This window comes from Eublepharis macularius, chromosome 8 (assembly GCF_028583425.1).
Source record: "Eublepharis macularius isolate TG4126 chromosome 8, MPM_Emac_v1.0, whole genome shotgun sequence".
Taxonomy (NCBI): domain Eukaryota; kingdom Metazoa; phylum Chordata; class Lepidosauria; order Squamata; family Eublepharidae; genus Eublepharis; species Eublepharis macularius.
The window spans coordinates 39,485,671-39,505,721 of record NC_072797.1 but is presented as its reverse complement, the minus strand read 5'-3'; the positions used below and the strand labels follow the sequence as shown (position 1 = coordinate 39,505,721).

At 41.6% G+C, this 20,051-nt stretch overlaps 1 protein-coding gene across 3 annotated transcripts in view; it reads right to left on the bottom strand.

Moving 5' to 3' along the window:
• The window catches only part of AP3B1 (adaptor related protein complex 3 subunit beta 1), a 306,280-nt gene extending 286,562 nt beyond the window's left edge, over positions 1-19,718 (bottom strand). For all 3 annotated transcript variants that reach the window (XR_008597515.1, XM_054986527.1, XM_054986528.1), the window contains exon 1: positions 19,510-19,718. Coding sequence is in view for 2 of the 3 variants with exons in the window: in XM_054986527.1 (XP_054842502.1) it covers positions 19,510-19,640 (131 nt within the window). In the remaining variant the exon portion in view is untranslated. The remainder of the gene's footprint in view (positions 1-19,509) is intronic.
• Positions 19,719-20,051: the final 333 nt, after the last annotated feature.

Genomic DNA, 20,051 nt, shown 5'->3' with positions numbered 1-20,051 from the left:
CGGAAGCTGCTTTAACAGGCATTTTCCGGATGTATTTCTGGCTCATTTATTTCATTTTGCAAACCCCTACTGTGCATTGCTTCTGTTAATAAAGATCTTTTCACAGATTGCTGTTTCCAGGCTTCTGCATTTAAATTGCAGAGTTAAAACACACAGAGACATATATAAACAAGGAAGTTTGTGTGAAGACAACAAAACTCAGCAGCAGCAGAGAACACTAAATAAGAAGTTCTGTCCTTCACTACCATAACCCTGCTATACATGCTAAAAGGCATTTTATGTATCATTTGAGACAGTAAACTGTTGCTCATATAGAAACAGCTTACAGCAGGTCTGACCCTTGCCTGAACAAGACAGAAACTACAGTGATGGACCAAGATTGCATCTGTGATATGGGACTACATCTGTCGTCTCTGCCTAACAGGTGGCGCTGTGTAACCTCGAGGTCCAGATACTAATGCATTGGCTGCAGCAGTTGTGTACAGCCTATGCATGTGGGTGCCACAACGCAGAATGAAGCTGTGTGTGTAAAGAAAATGGATTTTCTGATTCAAACTGTATCCAGTAGCCATGCTTGAAAACTTTGGTTCAGGAAGAAGGCCTGGGGAAAATGACAGAGCTTGCAAGAAACGCCCAGTACACAGCAACCTTGGATATAAGATAGCTTGTTACCTCGTCAGCACCTCCATGATACAGCTTCGAGCCAATTAACATTCCATTTTTAATAAATTTTATTTAGAAAAATAGAAGTAACAATTAAAAGTGTATAGAACCTTCTACAAAATACATTAGGCTACACTGGAAAGAGTATATAGATTTGAGCTACATTAAAAGTATAATCGGAATATATAAGATAACTGAACATTATACTTTTACTTCTCTCTCTCTCACTTCTATTATAAAAAAAGAATGAACTATAATACTTCTAAAAGTATCTGAGAACCCATTTTTAGAGTTTTTTGAGGGGGATTCAGCACAGGTGGAGTTTTAAACATTTTGTGTTCAACATTATATTCTCTCACAATATTTGGTATATTAACCTATTAGTTTCACTATTTAGCTTAACTGTAAGTCTATTTTTATATTAATTGTACATTCTAAATTTGATAGGTTGACCTATTGTATATATAAAAATTGATTCAATTATGCAAAGAAAACACAGCAATAATAAGAACATAAGAAAAATATTAAAAAAGAAAAATTAGCAATTTCTATGGCTTAGTTATATAAATCACATTAATCATAACAGAGGATATAAGCTTCAAAATAAATTTTCCCCTCCATCACCACTGTAATAATCTGAATAAGATATTTGAAAACATATCTCTAAAGTTTGTCTCAAGGTGAAACTTCAAACATTTTGCTTTCAACATTTTACTCAGCCTGATAAAATTTAGTATCTTAGATTATTAGTTTAATTTTTTAAATTTAACTATTACTCTATTTTAATAATAATACATGCCAAATTTAATAAAGAATGGTACTAAAGAGGAGAGAGTTCCATAACATACATATATAGATCAACAATAATTGTAAATAACAGAATGTAAAAGCTCAAAGTATATCTTCACCTCAATCTCCATTTGTGTTCCTTTTCATGCCTTCTTCTAACTTTGGTGTTTCATAATTTGGTCAGCCTCCAAAAAGCCATAGGATCCTTAAGTCATCTCATTAAAGAGGGCCTCCTGGGTCAAAGTCACCTTGAACCTTCATGTCGTACAAACCCTCAATATTCACTTTTTAAATCCATATGATCCGGAATTTGTTGTGTTCCACAAAAGCCCAAATTGTTGCTTCTGAATTCCATTTCCAAGGTTCTTATTTTATTTGGTATTTAGCCCTCCCTCCCTGCAAGCAGGCTCAGAATGGGGTACAACATTCATAAAATACATTATATAAACACAATTAAAATAATCTCATAAAATCATCACTCAGATGGCCTATTGCACATTCTTGCCCTCAAATACAAAGAGGGAGACACCCGGACGGACGGAATGTCATTGGATAGGAGAAGGTGACAGGAGGCTCAATGATGGTCCTAATACTGGCCTCAACCATATGCCTGGTGGAACATCTCCATCTTGCAGGCCCGCCGAAATACCAGATCTTGGCGAGCCCGAGTATCTTCAGAAAGAGAGTTCCACCAGGTTGGGGCCAGGATCGAAAAAGCCCTGGCCCTGGTTGAGGCCAAACAAGCCTCCCTGGGGCCAGGGATCACTAGCAAGTTCTTATCTGCTGAACCAAGCGCTCTCTGGGGTACTTATGGGGAGAGACGGTCCCTCAGGTATGCTGGTCCCAGTCCGTTTAGGGCTTTAAAGGTCAACACCAACATCTTGAAACGGACCCGGAACTCCATGGGAAGCCAGTGAAGCTGCTGCAAAACTAGTGTAATATGTGACCTGAATGGAACATCCATCAGGACCCAAGCAGCAGCAGCATTCTGGACCCACTGCAGTTTCCAGGTCAGACCCAAGGGTAGCCCTGCATAGAGGGAGTTACAGTAATCTATCCTAGAGGTGACCGTTGCATGGATCACTGTGGTTAGGTCCTTGACTGAAAGATAGGGGGCAGCTTGCCTAACCTGCCGTAGTTGGAAAAAAGCAGTCTGGGACATCAACGTGATCTGAGCCTCCAGAGATAAGGAGGAATCCAGGATCACGCCAAGACTCCTGACTGACGAGACAGGCACCAACGGGGCCCCCTCAAAGGCCAGAAGACAAATCCCCGTATCCTGCAGCCCACGGCCCAAATACAGGACCTCCGTCTTCGCAGGGTTCAGCTTCAGCCTGCTCTGCTTCACCCAACCAGATACCGCCTCCAAGGCTCTCAACAGGATGTCGGGGGCCAATTCAGGTCGGCCACCCATCAACAGATATAACTGGGTGTCATCTGCATACTGGTGACAATCCAGTCCAAATCTCCGCACCAACTAGGCAAGGGGGCGCAGATAAAGGTTGAACAACAGGGGAGAGAGTATCGCCCCCTGTGGGATGCCGCACACCAATGGCTGGTGTGTGGATACTCTCTCCCCCACCGCTACCCTCTGTCCCCGACCGTGGAGAAAGGAGACAAGCCACTGCAAGGCCGTCCCTCAAATCCCCACATCGGCGAGGCAGTGGGCCAGCAACTCATGATCGACCATGTCAAATGCCGCTGAGAGATCTAGCAGTATCAGCAGTGCCGACCCACCTTGATCCCAGGGTCTGTGGAGATCGTCCGTGAGCGCGACCAACACTGTCTCCATCCCATGGCCTGGACAGAAGCGGGATTGGTATGGGTCCAGGACAGAAGTCACTTCCAGGAAAACCTGCCGCTGCTCGACCACCACCTGCTCAATCACCTTTCCCAGGAATGGGAGGTTCAATACTGGGCAGTAACTGGATGGGTCGGCAGGGTCCAAAGATGGCTTTTTTAAAAGAGGCCTCACCACAGCTTCCTTCAATGCCCCAGGAAAACCCCCAGAGCTTAATGCTGTATTAATAATATCCTCCAGTTGGGCCCCCAACCTATTGATGCTGGCTTTCACCAGTCACGACAGGCAGGGGTCCAGGGAGCACGTGGTGGGCCTAACCAGCCGCAGGATCCTGTCCACCTCATCCCAGGAGACCAGACTGAAGTGATCTAAAGGTTGAACCAGAAGACAGCCAAGGGGCCTCTAGTTCCCTTTTCTCAAATCTGCTCTTGATAATGGGCCTGCTTGTAATGCTCATACTAATTCAGTTTTTCCTTGTAGCTCCTTGGATTTCTTCAGCTGTTTCCCAAGTTCTTGAATAGCTCGATTGGTTCCTTGAGTTTCCTGATTTGTTTTTTGCAGGCCAAAAAGTTATTCAGATCTCAGCTTCTGATAACCGAAGTCTTTTGATGGTTTGGTCCTTTGTTGTAGTTGAGTTGATGATTCCTTATATATGAGTTAAGGTGTTTTCATATCCTTGCTTTCATTTTATAAGCAAAATTTCAATTTTGCTTGAGAGAGAAAAAAATTATTTTTTGAGATATTATATCTGTAAATATCATCTGAGACTAGTTCAACTTTGGCCTTTTTCATAGCTGCAATCAGTTTTCTTCAATTTAATTCCTTCTTAACCTAAATACCTCAAAAAGTCTATCCTTAAAATAATTGAGTAAAAAAAAAGTGAAAGTCAGTCCATTTTTCAGGCCAATAGGTGGTGATTATGAAGCAAAAATGTCATTTTCAGTCAGCCTATAACATCAGAGTTTAGACGACGAAGTTGCAAAACATTCAACGTTTGGCCATGTTTTTTGTCTCTCTCAAAATAAAGTTATAAAGCAATTATTCTAATTTAACAATATATAGAGCCAATTAATATTCCTGAACACTCAACGCATCTCACACCTGTGGGAAAGGGGCTGGGACCAAGGCTGCAGATTGGTTTCATTCTGCCCACTCACTCACCCTAGCAACATCAGCTTTTGGGGTCCTGATTGCAGAACAGGACTAGGCCACTTAGCCTCCCCAAACCCCGTAAAAATAGGTTAGCAATATGGAGTTTCAGGCTTTTAGTTCAAGCTTCAGCTCTGGCTCTGAGTCTGTAAGGTGGACCTTTCTCTGCAACCATCTTTTTGTCTGCTGTAATGGATTTGAACAACTGAAGTCCTGTCTGTCTCTATTCATGAGACTCTGTCATTTGTACCTGTGCCTGACTTGTGTTTTGCCTTCTGGAACTACCATGGTATGTATAGTTAGAGCTTACATGCTAAGGTTTTGTTATTTTAATCCCCAGAGTCTGTTTTGTCTTGTTATTTTAAGTATCTTTGCACCTAATTAATTATAATTTTTATCTTGTGTGGTTCTTGACTCTGAAACCTCAAAAGGCTAAACTTGTGCCTTGACCCTTGAACCACCTACCAGGCAAATCTTTGTTCAAAGAACTCCACTTGCGAATCACCTTTGCAAGGTAGACTTTCTGTTTAGTTTCCTGACAGGCCTGGAGATCGGGCCATTGGACACTCACCATGAAGGGTCCTTCTCTGAGGAAAGGAGGACATCTTGATAGGCGATTCCCACCCTCCATTCAGGGAGGCAGGAACAAGTTTTCTATTTCCTGTCTTCCTAGTAAGAGTCACCCTTTCTTTCAGTTTTGGCAACTCTGAAAGCAGTTACAGCATCATAATTATAAATATGACACTCTAGAATTGAACTAGGAGAAAATTGAGAACAAACTTGTTAAGGGGAAACAACAGGACAGGAAGTGAATTTGTCAGGTAGAAGAGAGTGAAAAGACAATGACTTCAGGAGGGGCAAGATGTCCTCCTTTCCCCAGAGGAGTGTCTCTATTTTCTGGGTGGGTCATTGTCATCTGGTAATGTTGTAATACTCTTCTGCTAAACGCTACATCTGCTGAGTTGTAAGTGTTGAGCTTATAGTGTTTAACAAAGGTAGATACAGACGACCAAGTAGCTGCCTTGCAAATCTCTTAACTGTACCATGTCTGGCAAATGCTGCACTGGTTGCAGCACTTCGCATTGAGTGAGTAGTAAGCATAGCTGATATGTCTAGTTTTTTAATTTTGTGTGCTTCGACGATGCGTGCCTTTAGGTTACTGATAATGGCAGATTTAGGTTACTGCTAATGGCAGACTTATTCAGTGAGGATATAGAGATAAATAAGGAAGCAGTTTTCCAGATTTGCTTTGTTCTATAAAGAAATGCTTTTCTGAATAAGTCATATGTCCAGACTATGCCACACTTCTTCTTTGGGATGAAAGGCATTTGGTCAACTGATGGTAAACATAGTTCCAGTGATTTGTGGGAGAGATCACTTTTGGTACGAAGGTAGGATCTGTTCTCAGGACCACTTTGTCCTTGTGTGAGATATGTAGCTCAAGCTAATTAACAGAGTACCCGGTTCCGATACCCTTCTTGCAAATGTAACTGCGGCAAGGAACAAAGTCCTCAGCCACTTAAGAGGAATTTCTTTGATAGGCTCTCAAAGGGGCGTCTGGTAACAGCAGACAGAACTGAATGCAATTTCCAAACCAGAAATTGGTGAACTTGTGGCAGATCCTTCAGAGTAGCATACTATAGGGAGCTACATATACGAGGTGTCTGGACAGACTCAGACCCTAGTAGTGTGGCAGCACTATTGCTAAGACTGTGACCTGACATCTTAATGTTGAGGTTCTGCGACTGCTTGCATGACAGACCTGTAAGAAGTATAGAACGGATCTGGTTTTGGGTTTCATGACGTTAACCATTTTTTCTTTTGCATCTCCTGTGAAGGTATTATGTATCCTGTTAGTGGTTACTTCCTGAGAATAGCCTAGCCAAGAGAGGGAGTCTCGCTCACTCTCCATGTGTTTAAATGTAGCTATTCCAGGTGTGGATGCGGAACCTGGCATCACTGGAGCATATTCAGAGATACTGGAGAAGCCAGTGGTGGAAGTGTTGACAGCTGTTGAAGAGCAGAGAGCCATAGGAGCTGGGGCCAGTAAAGTGCTACCACTATGATTTCTGCTTTTTTGTTCGTTTGTTTTTGTTCTCTTACCTTCCTGATTAGCTTCAGGAGCATCAGAGCGCTTAGAAGGCAAACAGCAGAATGCATGGCCACTGTGATGTCAACGCATCGGTTACTTTGGCCACGGGATGGAAGCACCTGGTGAAGTATCTGTCCACTTAGTTGGTCGACATGCTGTCTGTTCTGATTAGAACGTGTTTGTCTAGTATTCACGGTCTGAAGTGTAGTAGGGCTAGATAACTTGCCTGAAGCTCCAGTAAGTTGACAGAGGGTCTCATTTCACTGCTCGACTATCGACCTTGCACTGGTGGATCTTCTAGTGCTGCTCCCCATACGGGTAGACTGGTGTCCATGGAACCTGTTCCATTACTGGAATGCAGTGTTGCTTTCCTTGCAGAACACCTGTCATAGTTGTCCACCATATGAGGCTTTTTAAAAATATATATTATTTTATTTATTTATTTTTCTTGTGAGGGGGAACTGAATGGAAAGACCTTTCTTGTTCATAATTTGTAGTTGGGTCTCAGAAGTCTGTACGGATCTTGTATGTAGTCCATCTCGCTGGATGGCATCGATATGTAGTCCATCTCGCTGGATGTCATCAATGGCCTTGATGATCGCTTGTGACATCTCCTTTCTCTTCCTTGCCATCGCTTCAGTTAGGAAGAAACAATTGCATGTTGTATCTAATAGGGCTTCCAGATGTTCTAGTCACTGTTTGGATTATAAAGAACTTCTCTGTAAGTTGATTAAGCTTGTAGGCATGTAGAGCTTAACCTGATCAGCAAGTTGTCCAGGTAAGTGTGTAGATTAATGCTTTTTCTCCCTTAGCTTTACACTGGGTTGATCAAATTCTTTGTGAAGGCCCTCGGTGCCGTGGAGAGGCCAAATGGAAGTACTCTGAACTGTAGATGGAGCCCCCTTGCACAGAAATGGAGGAGTCTTTGGTGCCCGGACAAGATCAGAATGTAGAGATATGCTTCATTAGATCTAGAACAGTAAGGCACTCCTTCGGTGTAGGTCGACCCTGAGATCCATGAACAACAGATGCCCGGGGCTGAACCTGAGTCCTTCTGTATGCAAGGGAGGTGGTTTGCCACTGAGCTATGAGCCCTCCATTAGTAGGGATTTTGTGATGGATCTCATCATCTCCAATCTGAGATGCCTAAGTCTGATGAACTTGTTGAATATTTTAAGTCTAGTATCACCCTCCAATCTCCATTCTTTTTGGCACTGAGAAGAATATGGTGTACACTCCTTTTCCCCTTGTCCTGGGGGTGTGGAGGCATAAGAAAGGAGGGATGCACTTACTTGTAACAAGACTGCTGTCTATTTGGACCGAAGAATTCAGAGTCTCTGTGAAGTCACAGCAACAGTCACTATGAAACACACAGATATCTGAAAAAGTAAACTGAACTCACAAAAACACATAGCAAATAAACGTTAGTTCTTAGGGAGCCACTGGGCTTTTATCTTTCCCTACAAGGATGCAATCTGCTATTAGAGATGATCAATGGCCTCAATTCATAGCACTATGTCCTAGGATAGGGTTAAACACGTTTCATACTCCCTTCAAGGGGACTGCAGAGAGGTCATAATGACCTGTTCATCAGTAGCTTAAAGGAAAAACTGCAACAGAGAATTCTGGTTCCCACATAGACTAACAATTTATAGCATTTGATGTCGACAGAGAGTGAAATAGAGGTAAGGTGCTATTTAATCTGTAGATCCTCAACAACAATAATTATGACCACTGGAAAAAAGAACATATTTGCTAGGGGTTACAGAAGAGGCCCTTCCAGTAGCCAATTCAATGAAAGTTTGTGCATCAAGGACTTCTAGCCCCGGGGCACCCTTTCTGAGTAGAAAGATGGTTATGTTTATCTAAATCCCGACTTTCAGCCCCAGTGGAGGCTCCAAGATTTATATAACACTTCATACCTTTCCATTCTAGCCACACAACAAACCCATAAGGCTGGTCAGGCCTAGAGAATGCAACGGCCCCAAGACCACAAGCAGGCTTCCCAGGGAGAATGGCATGAGCATCTGGATCTCCCAGATCCCAACCCAACACTCCAGCCATTACACCAACCTGTCTCTTGTTAAAAATGGCGTCATACAGGAAAGATTCCAGAGACAGGATGAACACAATTGCAGCAATAGCTCTCTCTCAGCATAGGCAATTGTAATGCTGTGGAGTCTGTTTCATGTTTTATGCTGGTCCCAGAATACTAAAAACTGGAGCAGTTCCACTCCAGTCCAGGGTTTACTCATATCTGCATAAGCTGGCTGAAGACCTGCTAGGTCTTGTGTTCTTTTCTTTGTTTCTACTGCATAAAGTTACTCTGTGCTGATTAAAATAGAGTGAGAACCCTGGGAAGAGCAGGCCCCATTCCCTGGAGGAAAAAAAAAGGGTGTGTAGGCATATATGGAACCAACAGGGAGAAAAAAACTTCACTATCTGCGTAAGTTTCAGTTTCCCTTTCTTTTTCTGGAATAGGTTTCCTTTCTAGCTGCCTCAGAGGGCCAGCTAGGATTCCCTTTGTAAGACATGGCCTCTTCCACAGTTCCCTGTTTGGGCGGGGGGGGGGGGGGCTTGGAGGAAGAACCAGAGGGAGGCCTGTCTCTTCCAGCAGCACCCTGACAAAAATGGGCAGTCTCAGTTTACTTAATAAAGTTTAGGAAATCTGGGGATAGCATCACAGTGCATTACTCACAAGTAGAGCATCAGCAGCACTGGACCCTGGTGCTGTTGCTATTTGGTGCTCTTGCTGGGTCCTGCACCCATTGATTTGCTTTAGATGTGGGAAACCACTCCGCAGCTGCCTCCTGGTCTGTTGGCAAGGTTGCCAGCTTTCGCGAAGCCAGAAATGACTGCCATGGCTTTCTGAGGTTAAGATAAGCTGGCTTTTTTTAACTGTCTAATGATATTTAGGAATTTCTGGGATACTACCACAGACCCAAAATCCCATCACATTACTCACGAGTAGCCCTCCTTTGTTCGTCATGGGCTCTGGAGGCACGAATGATTGTTGAATCTCAGACCAGCTTGGCTGCCCTCCACTGGGTCTTACGCCACTAGACTGGCTTAAGGATGTAGAGAAATCCACTCCATAGCTGCCTCCCAGCTGGCTGGCAATGCTGTCCTCATTGGCGAGGCCAGAAATGGCTGCCGTGTTTCCTCTGCTCAGGGACGAATAGTGCCTTTTGTGCTTCCGGTCTCTTCGCAATATGAGTGGCCGCAGCAGTGGCCTCTTCACGGTTTGCCCCACTGTCTCTGGGGTTGCTGCTGGGAAGCGACAGTGAGGGGGGCTTCCAACTCTCCTTCGGAGAGGAATCCATTGCATTCCCCGTGATTTCCGTCCTAACATGATGGAATAGCATGCTCTGCTGGTCCACAGTTCTGTCTTGCCATGAAATGGCCACCACGGCCGAAGGAAGGAACCAGAACACTTCCCCTGCAAGCCTTCTAGCAGATGCGCAGGGAGAAGAATAGCAAGGAGGTAGAGTAGAAAGGAATAAACAAGGTTCCGGGAAGTAGAAGTGAAGGAAAAGAAGAAAAACAGTTGAAAGGCAAGGCAGCACTCGAATGAAGCTGCTCTCCCTGTTGAGGCAGGAATGAAACTGAAAGGGTGACTCCCACTAGGAAGACAGGAAATAGAAAACTTGTTCCTGCCTCCCTGAATGGAGGGTGGGAATCATCCATCAATATGTCCTCCGCCTCAGAGGAAGAATTGTCCTTTGGCTCCTGTGCCTTGTGACAGACAAAAAAGACTGGTGCAGCTGAGGCTAATGTGAAAGCAGTCTCTCATTGGCAGTTTTGTAAAGTTGTGTTTATCAGGGGCACTGGGCTCTGTACATGTTCTCCCTCCTGTTTTGGGTGGAAGCAGCAGACCCCACACCCCTGTCTGTGACAGTGTGCTTTTCTCCCAATTCTTTCAAGTTAACAAATGCTCTGTTTAAGCCTATGTCCACTAGACTCTATGCTTGTAGGCCTCATGCAAACACTCCATCAAGCCTCCAGCTATTGTGTGCTGGGATGAGTGCAATTTCACTACCCCACCACAGTAACTCTGAGCCAGATGAATCCTTTATATGAACTACTCCCCTCCCTAACGTGTGACAATTAAGTATCCCCCCCCCTTTTTTGTTTGCAACGCATCACACTCTGTAACTCAGATTGCCCCATGTACATTTATTAGCTCAAAATTCATTAAGAGCTTACTTTATAGGATCCTCTATCCAAACCATTCATCTATTCTGGCTCATGTGCCTAATGAAACTGGCATACCACTACAGCAGGAGGCACAGTGCCACTCTAACAGATGGCCTTGCCTGCAGACATGCCAATGAACCAGTATATGCACCAAGTTTAAATATTAGGACTACTCCATAAGAAATTCATCCATTCATTTATACATCTTTCCATGACTTTTAAATAGGATATGTTCAGTAAACACAAAATTAATTGAACAATTCTAAAAACACCGTGCACAGCAGCTGACGTACATTTTTAGATTAAATTGGAATAGTCTCCAAAAAAACTCAAGAACCAGTATTGTAAGGAAAATACCACCTTCGATCAGCTCTCAGTAAAGGAACCATTTGCCAGTCTCAGCAAACACAATCTGTTTTCTAGCCATATTTCTTAGCCACATGCATCTATCCTAGAAGTGGGCGGGGGGAGACTCCAATAAATTACAAACACATTTTGTTTGGCAGAAACCTAGTCTAAGGATGCAAACTGGTGAAGTTAAACATTATTCCTGTAAATTTTGCCATCTGTTAAAATGTTCATACATTCTGCCTACCCATGGGCACATTTTTTCCATATGACCTGTCTCCAAATTTTGACATTTGGTTAAATATTTCATTAACAATTTTACTGCTGCTAATGTGCAGTTTCCAATGGTAAAGCACATTAAAGTTTTTATGAAATGTAGGCATGCAAAATCTGAGCTTCTAAATATGGCAAAACAGGTTTATTTGAAATGAAGAAAGCCATCTGTGTGTTTCAACAGTAGTTGAGAACATGAAGGAAAACCAACTGTCCTGCACTGAAAACATTCCATTATAAAAAAGACAAACCAGCTTTATCGAGAAAATGTCAAAATATTGTACCTTTTTCTTATGGTCAGATAATCCTTAGTCCAAACTGATCCTTATCCTTTTAATAGCACCAGGCTCTTTTATAAAGTTTGTGGCTCTTGATGAGATAACTGATTACATTAAGCTTTGATTTAGGGAATGCTTATCAATAGAGCTCAGTCATTAAACCAATTTTTCTTTCTGAGCCATAACTTTTCATGTCACTCTATCCTCAGGTGAACAAAGCCCTGATATTCAGCCAGTGTTTTTGAAACAGTAGGACTAGTTTCAGCAACCAAAGATTTTTCAAGAAGTTGCCCGGGGTCGCAGTGCCCTCTTCTCCTGGAATTACCTGTGCTATTCGAGAGCAGCAGCCAGGGACAACAGGTAAACCAGCTTGCACAGGGACCCTCGGGTGCTGTAGCCATGCCACATCCAGCCACAGTCTGTCACTGCTGCAGGAGGAACCTGCTAGCCTCTCTCCAGAGAGCTGCGAGTGCAGGCGGGCATCTGAGATGTTCCCTGGAGCAATAACACTACAAATGGCCAGGACCAGGCCGCTGAGGAGTGCATGGCACAGTGTCCAGGTTGTGCAGCATAGAAAGGGCCAGCCAACCCTCCGTATCGGCTTCATCTTGTGGCAGCATAGCATAGCATACAACCTAGCCAAATATTACTACTCCAACCACTCAAAATCATTTTGAAATTAATTTTCAAAAACAGCCATACCATGACAATTATGTATTGTCGAAGGCTTTCACGGCCGGAGAACGATGGTTGTTGGGGGTTTTCCGGGCTGTATTGCCGTGGTCTTGGCATTGTAGTTCCTGACGTTTCGCCAGCAGCTGTGGCTGGCATCTTCAGAGGTGTAGCACCAAAAGACAGAGATCTCTCAGTGTCACCACTGAGAGATCTCTGTCGTGACACTGAGAGATCTCTGTCTTTTGGTGCTACACCTCTGAAGATGCCAGCCACAGCTGCTGGCGAAACATCAGGAACTACAATGCCAAGACCATGGCAATACAGCCCGGAAAACCCCCAACAACCATCATGACAATTATGTTTAATCAGCCTGTTATTTTGTGAATGGAAGAAATCTAAAAGAACCAATTCAAATATCTACTTGGAAACCATTTTTTCATTGTTCATTTGTCTCTGGCTTTTAGGTTTAGGCTATACTAGTTAATATAACTTGTAAATCAAAGTGTTTCCCTTGTCATATGTCCCCTCTCAATTCCTGCATAACTTGGGCTATTGTTGATAATGTATATATATCTTATAAAAACAAAACTGGAAAAGTAAGTTTAAAACATTAAAAATACTAAGGCAACAGTATACACACAATAGTATACAGGCAAAAGGAGAGGTACATTTAATATTTTCAGCAACAATGGACAATATGCCTGAAAATGTATATGAACCTCACCTTAACTCCATTCTCAAAACTAGGCCACTTATCAGGAAGCTATTATTCTACACTCTATTGTTTTGACATTCATGAGTACTGTTTTCACTGATGAGGAAGAATGCTTTTAAAGTCTGTTTCTACAAAATTACTCTTCTTACCTTCCTATCATACCCCCCACTTCTTCCTCCAAGGAAGTTCTGTTATCTGTATAACAACCATATAACATATTCTACTAATAATCAATTGGAGTTCTTGTCACAGAACTGGCTGGAGAGTTTTTGTTTGTTTTTTAAAACAGAATGTTAATCAAAGAAAAAAGTGTGTTGTATCTGGCAGAAAAATTGCAACATTTAAAATATACTGCATGTAAGACAAATACAACAATCAAAAATGTCATCTGAAAATGTATTCTGAACTAGCTGAAATTTAGCTTTTCTCAATGAAACACTGATCAAATAGCCAATAAATAAAAACAAATGATCATCAGGATCACTGAAAGTAACAATATTGCGTATTTACAGTACTTTCCAATTTACAGAATGAAAAGAAATGCCAATACAGATTACAGAACAAATGAATTCTAAAACTCTACAAAACTGCCTCCTGCTTCAAAGATCTACTGTCAGGTCTGTTACCCACAGCTCTTCCATATTGCTTGCCTGATTTATTTTTCCAGTACTGTTTATGTTCACAGGAGCAGCCTGGTTCCCGGGACAGCCTTATCTAGGATGGCTCACCACAGAGACCTTGACAGACAACTCCTTTCGCTTTCCCACCTTCTGTACTAGTTGGGTAGACACAGAGGGTGGGGGCTGGAAGAAAAGGGTGATATACTGTAGCAAGCACTTAACACGTCATTCTCAACAAGAGATCTGTGTACAGCCAAAGCTTCTTTTAGCCTTTGGATTATCTATGGACACTTGTACTTTCTGAATATATATTCTCTCAATAAATAACCTTTGACTCAGGAGACCTTGGATTTCTTGATGCAAGGGGTGGGAGATGAAATCAGAGTATCCTGCTTTCCATAGACTGACATCTACAGGTAGTTTGTCAGGATTCTACCCAAAAGATCTGCTGACTCAGAATAGTATTTTTGGTACTTTCTAGCCTATACTACATCTCCAATATGTGCCATGAAATTAACTAACAACTCCTGTCATATCAGTTTGTTACAAGTACATTAAAACCTAGAGATTTAAAAGTACTGGGCATTCTGAAGCCATGAAGAAAAAAATAGGTGTCTTCTACTTTGGGGGAAGGGAATGAAACATATGTAATGTTAACCTTTTATAAAATACATTCTATACAGTTCAAGTATAACATTGTACTACTTGGTGTATTTATGGAATTTTAAAGCAGTAATATTAACTTAGTGCCTCAGGAGCCACATGCGGCACTTTCTCCCAATACAGTTTCATGTAAGTAGCAGGATTGGTCTGTAGTAGAAGAGCAAGATTTGGGTCCAGTAGCACCTTAAAGACAAACTAGATTTCCAGCTCATACTTACTGGACCCAAAGCTCTGACTCTCAAAAGCTTACACTCTGAAAATCTTGCTGGTCACTAAGGATCTACTGGACTTAAATCCTGCTGTTCGACTATGTAATGGATATTTATTCATTTATAATCCACCTTTCTCACTGAGACCCACAGCAGATTACAGTGTAAATCCATCCAATCGACAGCTAGGAAATTCAATAAACAATACAACAGTGTATGCATGGCAGAAATTTGAAAAGAAGCATACAATTATAATATAGTGATACAGATATGAAACACTGCTGAAACAAAACAGCATACACAAAATCTCATCACACACAATATCATCAGACAGAATTCATACAAGTAATTGATATCATGAATGTATTGTATCCTGCAAAATATTACAATCACGGTTATTTCTCTCATCAAAATCAGTTACGAAAAAATCAATAGTTTCTGATTCTAAATTTTCATTTTTGCCTTACTGAATATCTGAATGAAATGAAACAAGCTTTTTGACTTTTTAAATTAGTTTATTATCTTGATTTGGTGTGTATATTTCCAAATTCAGACCAGATTCTTTCACATGGAGAAATTTGAACCAGGCAAGAGGATCTGAGGACAGTGTATGACTAAAATATACAGGAATTAGAATTATCAAATAACGTAGATTGTCTTAGTTATTATCTAGTATTAGAAAGTATTTAAGAGTATAAAAACTGTGACTGTCATTTAAAACCTCACCTTTAAAAGTATTTCAGTCATTATGCTAAAAGAAAAAATATCAAGTTTTTTATCAATCCACCCTCCAACATCTTAAATTCTTTCAAAGTCCTCAAGGAAAAAATGCCCCGTCCCCCAGCCCATTTTAACTGGGCTTTTCCCAAGGTTTTTATAGCTCTAGTACAGCAGATCCCAACCTTTTAGATATGGTGACCCACAAGTTCAAATTTACTTGGTACAGTGACCCATCCAGCATTGGCCTGAGGCACTCTAAGTGAAGTATAACGTTGGTGCCCATCTAGTCTAGCATTCAATTTTCTACAGTGGCGAACTATATATTTTTTAGAAAACAATAAACAAGCAGGGATCACCATACATCAATGATAACTTAACAGCACTTTCCACCACCACATGATCACTTCAGACATTTTTTTTACAAGAGCCTTTATCTTTTTCCAGTACCAATTCTGAGTGGTTCTAGAGTGCCTTGCCAGATTTTACTCATGAGATGAAATTAACATAAAATTAAGTATCAATGAACATAAAATGTAAAGTAAAGCCAATACTTCTGAGTTACTGTCATCAGCAGATGTGACCTAGATCGAATCTGGACATTTTTTAAAGAGTACTGGTAACTACAGCCTACTGATTAACTCATAATAACAAAATGCAAGACTAGAGGTGCCAGTATGATAGTTTGGTGTAGTGGTTAAGAGCAGCAGGACTCTAATCTGGAGAACCGGGTCTGATTCCCCACTCCTTAACTTGAAGCCAGCTGGGTGACCTTGGGTCAGTCACAGCTTCAAGGAGCTCTCTCAGTTCCACTCACCTCATAGGGTGTAGAGATAATAATAACATACTCTGTAAACTGCTCTGAGTGAGTGTTGTTGTTGTCCTGAAGGACAATATATAAATCATATGTTGTTTGTGTTGTTGTTATGTTAGAGAAGACCAAAGGCAGCAAGTACCCTCAATGTCAGAAAGGTAAAAGAAATTACATCACAGAAACATTATACCACAGGAGACAAGATTCAGGTGGGGGTGGGAACCATGTTAACAATGAAGAGTGCTATTCTAAACAGTGTTACAGTCTTGTAAGTTTACTGACTTAAATGGATTTAGAAGGGTGTAGCTATGCTCAGGATTTCACTGTAAATCACTAAGCTGGTTTTAAAAGGCAGGTTTATAAGACCATGAACTTCAGGCCTGAATTTCCACTTTTGTAAAATCAGGTATTGACAGATCAGCTGCAAAGAACATGACATTCTGCTGTATTACCATTTAATAGGAACAAACTCCATACAGTCCAAATTAATCTTTTGTAAGCCTGTCCTATTACTCTATAAACACTAAGAAAGATTTTGAAGTTCAGCTTGAAAAATCATAAAAGCTTGTCATTTTTTCCCTCCTGGTCATGTTACAAATGATCCTGCAAGAAATAGACTTTGAAACTGCAAGTCTCTATTTTCATTGATCACATCAAAATTTTCTCCTGCTTTATTTTTCAAAGGTTAATATTTTCTCTGCCTGTTATTTAACATTCACACAATGTTAAAATCCAACAGTAAACCTAACAGACTAATAGACCATTGCTACATGAGCAAGCTTTGGGGATTTTCAGGTCCATGCACTCTACCCCATAATCTGAGTGCAGCCAAACAATTTGATATTTCCAGGTTTTCTCTGAAATTAGACCTTACTTAACAGCTACGCTGTTCATTTCATCCATTTGGACACAGGACACTGATTAAAAGTCTACATGGACAAATAATTGAGACGTTCATTTCATTGCAAACTGGCAGCCGTAGGGAGGCAAAAGTAAGTATCCCGTTCCTGTTTAACATCATTTGTGCTTATTTCAACTTTCTGGGATGTTATTATGAACAATATGTCTACACCAATTATGCATACAAATCCTTTAAAAGGAGGATATGGTAACCTTAACCAGTGTTGATAACATTACTATAGATTAAAAAGAAGTGAGCTGTGACTCACGAAAGCTCATACCCTACCACAAATTTTGTTGGTCTTATAGGTGCTGCTGTACTTTTGCTCTTTTCTAACATTACTATAGTTATTATGAAATATAAAGAGACAATTGCTTTACTGTTATTTATTTGGAAAATATTCCAATACAGGCCTTTAAACCTTGTTGTCAATTTCCCTCTTCCTCAGACATAAATCACATCCCAATCACAAACCTATGAGTTAAGCTATAAGATATGTTTGTATCTTAAACATCAATACTGCAGATAGTTTCGTGTTGGTCTGCTGTAGAACAGCAGGATTTGAGTCCAGTGACAGATACTGAAGAAGGAGTTTTTGACTCTCGAGAGCTTATACCGTGAAAATCTTGTTGAATTTGCCACTGGACTTAAATCCTGCTATCAATACCACAGAAATTCTCTGAAACAAAATATGCCAACATACTAATGCCGATACATATCACATGTCGCAAGACTGAAACTAGAATGACAGACGGATTCATCATGAGTATTTATATTCCTATGTATGTCAACCTATTTACATATACATTAAGGAGTGATTGTTCCCCCTCCTCCTTTTAAAAACAAAAACAGAATGTGAGTGAGGTGAGCTGCAACCCTGCCCACCACCTCAACTAGCTGTACTCTTCTGCTTCCAGCAATTGTCTTCTGGTCCATCTCACTTCTGTTATCACCCAATGCTGTTTTTCTTTTTAAGTAGAATTGCCTTAGATCACAATAGGTGAACAAGTATATAAATACACAAGGATTCACTCCGCAACCTCCCCATGATTGTGTCTATTTTGGCCACTTCATTTAACACACACTGACAGACCAGAGACTGCTTCATATGGAATCCAGGGACCAACTGAGCTGGGACAACTCTCTTTCTTTAAAGGTCAATGTTTTACGTATGACAACTTTACAGATGGAATTATTTGCTAAACAGTTCCACAATATAAATATATAATACTCATAAGCAATGCTGAATATTAATACTGTTTTTCTAGGGCATTTGATAAGTTCATGACTGAGCTCAATATTGACTCAATCATATTTTTCTTTCACTCATATCATTGATGGAATTTTATACAAAATATACTCAATGTAATCATTTACACTGAATATAACTTACAAAAACTAGTCCAAGTTATTTCTGAACGGCCTAACAATATTCAAACACACACATAGAACGCTGAAAATTTTACTAAGCAATAACCAGGAGAATCAAGTACTCTAAGCATGTCACTTAGTTTTATAAACATTTGAATGTGCTATCTTTCCAAGGTAATTACTAAAAAGAATGAACTAATAAAAAACTACATCACACGCTTACGTGGCACTAAGGTTTTCTTCTATTAAAATGAGTGAAAAAATGAGTAAAAGACCACTGGTATTATCTACAGTGACACACTATACTGAAATAAGTTGTTAAAGAAATTTAAAACATTTTTAAAAGACATTTTAAAAATACCCTCACTCCAGACTTTGTGGGAAGGAAACTTCTCCTTAAACAATGTCCAAAAATAAGCAAGTTTGGGAAAAGTTGCCCCCCTCCTCTTTGGAAAAGGCAATAACAGCCCATAGACTGCAAGAGTAACAACAAATGCCCTCCTCCAATCAAAAATCAAATTCAGGGTGCAAATGAAGATTAGTCCACTGGCGAATCCGAAAGCTAGCAATTTTTTTTTAAAAACCTCAGACATTCAACCCCATCACTAATCTAGTAAGTATTGCTAAAGTGCCTTTTTACAGCTTAGAGGCTCTAACAGGACGATCCTATGCATGTTTACTCGACATGTCACACTAAGTTTGTTCAGGGTAAGCGCGTCCAGGATTTAAGCTTAAGAAAGCAAAGAAGGGATACGTGAGTCTCTCTCTCTCTCCGTTTACTCCCGATGGGGCAGTTCAGCCTTTCTGTTGCATTTATTCCTTTTCTCTCTCTCTCTCTCTCTCTCTCTCTCTCACACACACACACACACACACACACAAACCCTTTTTGCTTTCTTTTAAAAAGGGCTGTCGACAGTTCCATTTAAAAAGTTGAGCAATCATAAAAAAACACCAAAACCCGTTCGAAAATTTCTCTCAGAGTAATAGGACTGCATCATTTTCCCACTTATTTTAATTAAATTAAAGCATATTCCACAAATAACTCCTCTTGAAATTGTTTCATAGAACTCGGGGTGAGGGAACGAAAGTTCAACTGGTGTTTCTGGCCTCTCCAGAGGCTGCACTTCCCGTCATCAAATATGCAGAGAAGGTCCCTTTGAAGGAAGCTCTGCCTTGGGGTCAACCCGCGTCGCACCCCCCGCCCGCAAACACCTCCTCGCAGCTCCTTACTTACTTTTTGCCGTCGCTGCTGAAGAGACCGAAGGCCGCCGGAGCGGAGGGGGCTGTGGTGGGCGCCGCCTCCTGCCCCACTTCCGGCTGAGAGTCCCCAGCCTGCTCGTTGTAACCGACGTTGTTGGTCGACATGGCGCTCCCTTCACGTTTGCCCGAAGCGTAACTCGCCTGCCCTCCCGCTGCTCGCTCACAATCCTGTTCGCTCCCGGAAGAAGGCTGCCAACGGCGAACGGCGGCGAAAAGAGCGGTCACGTGACGGTCGGCTCGAAGGGGCGGGGCCGAGCCAGACCCAACGAACTTTCCGCGGCCCACGCGCTAGCAGCGCCGTTGCCATGGAAACGCCAGGCCTCTCCCCAGCTTTCTATCTCCCTGCCGCATCCCAACGTCGCAGCTCGCCGTCACGAGGATGCCTCGAGGTCACGAGCGCTCTGAACTGGCGTTGAGTGAGGCAGTTTCACCAGCTGAGCGTCTTCAGGAGAACATTATGCCATATAGGCACCGCCGACGGCGCCACGTATGCAAAGGCAAACCCCTGTCCAATCC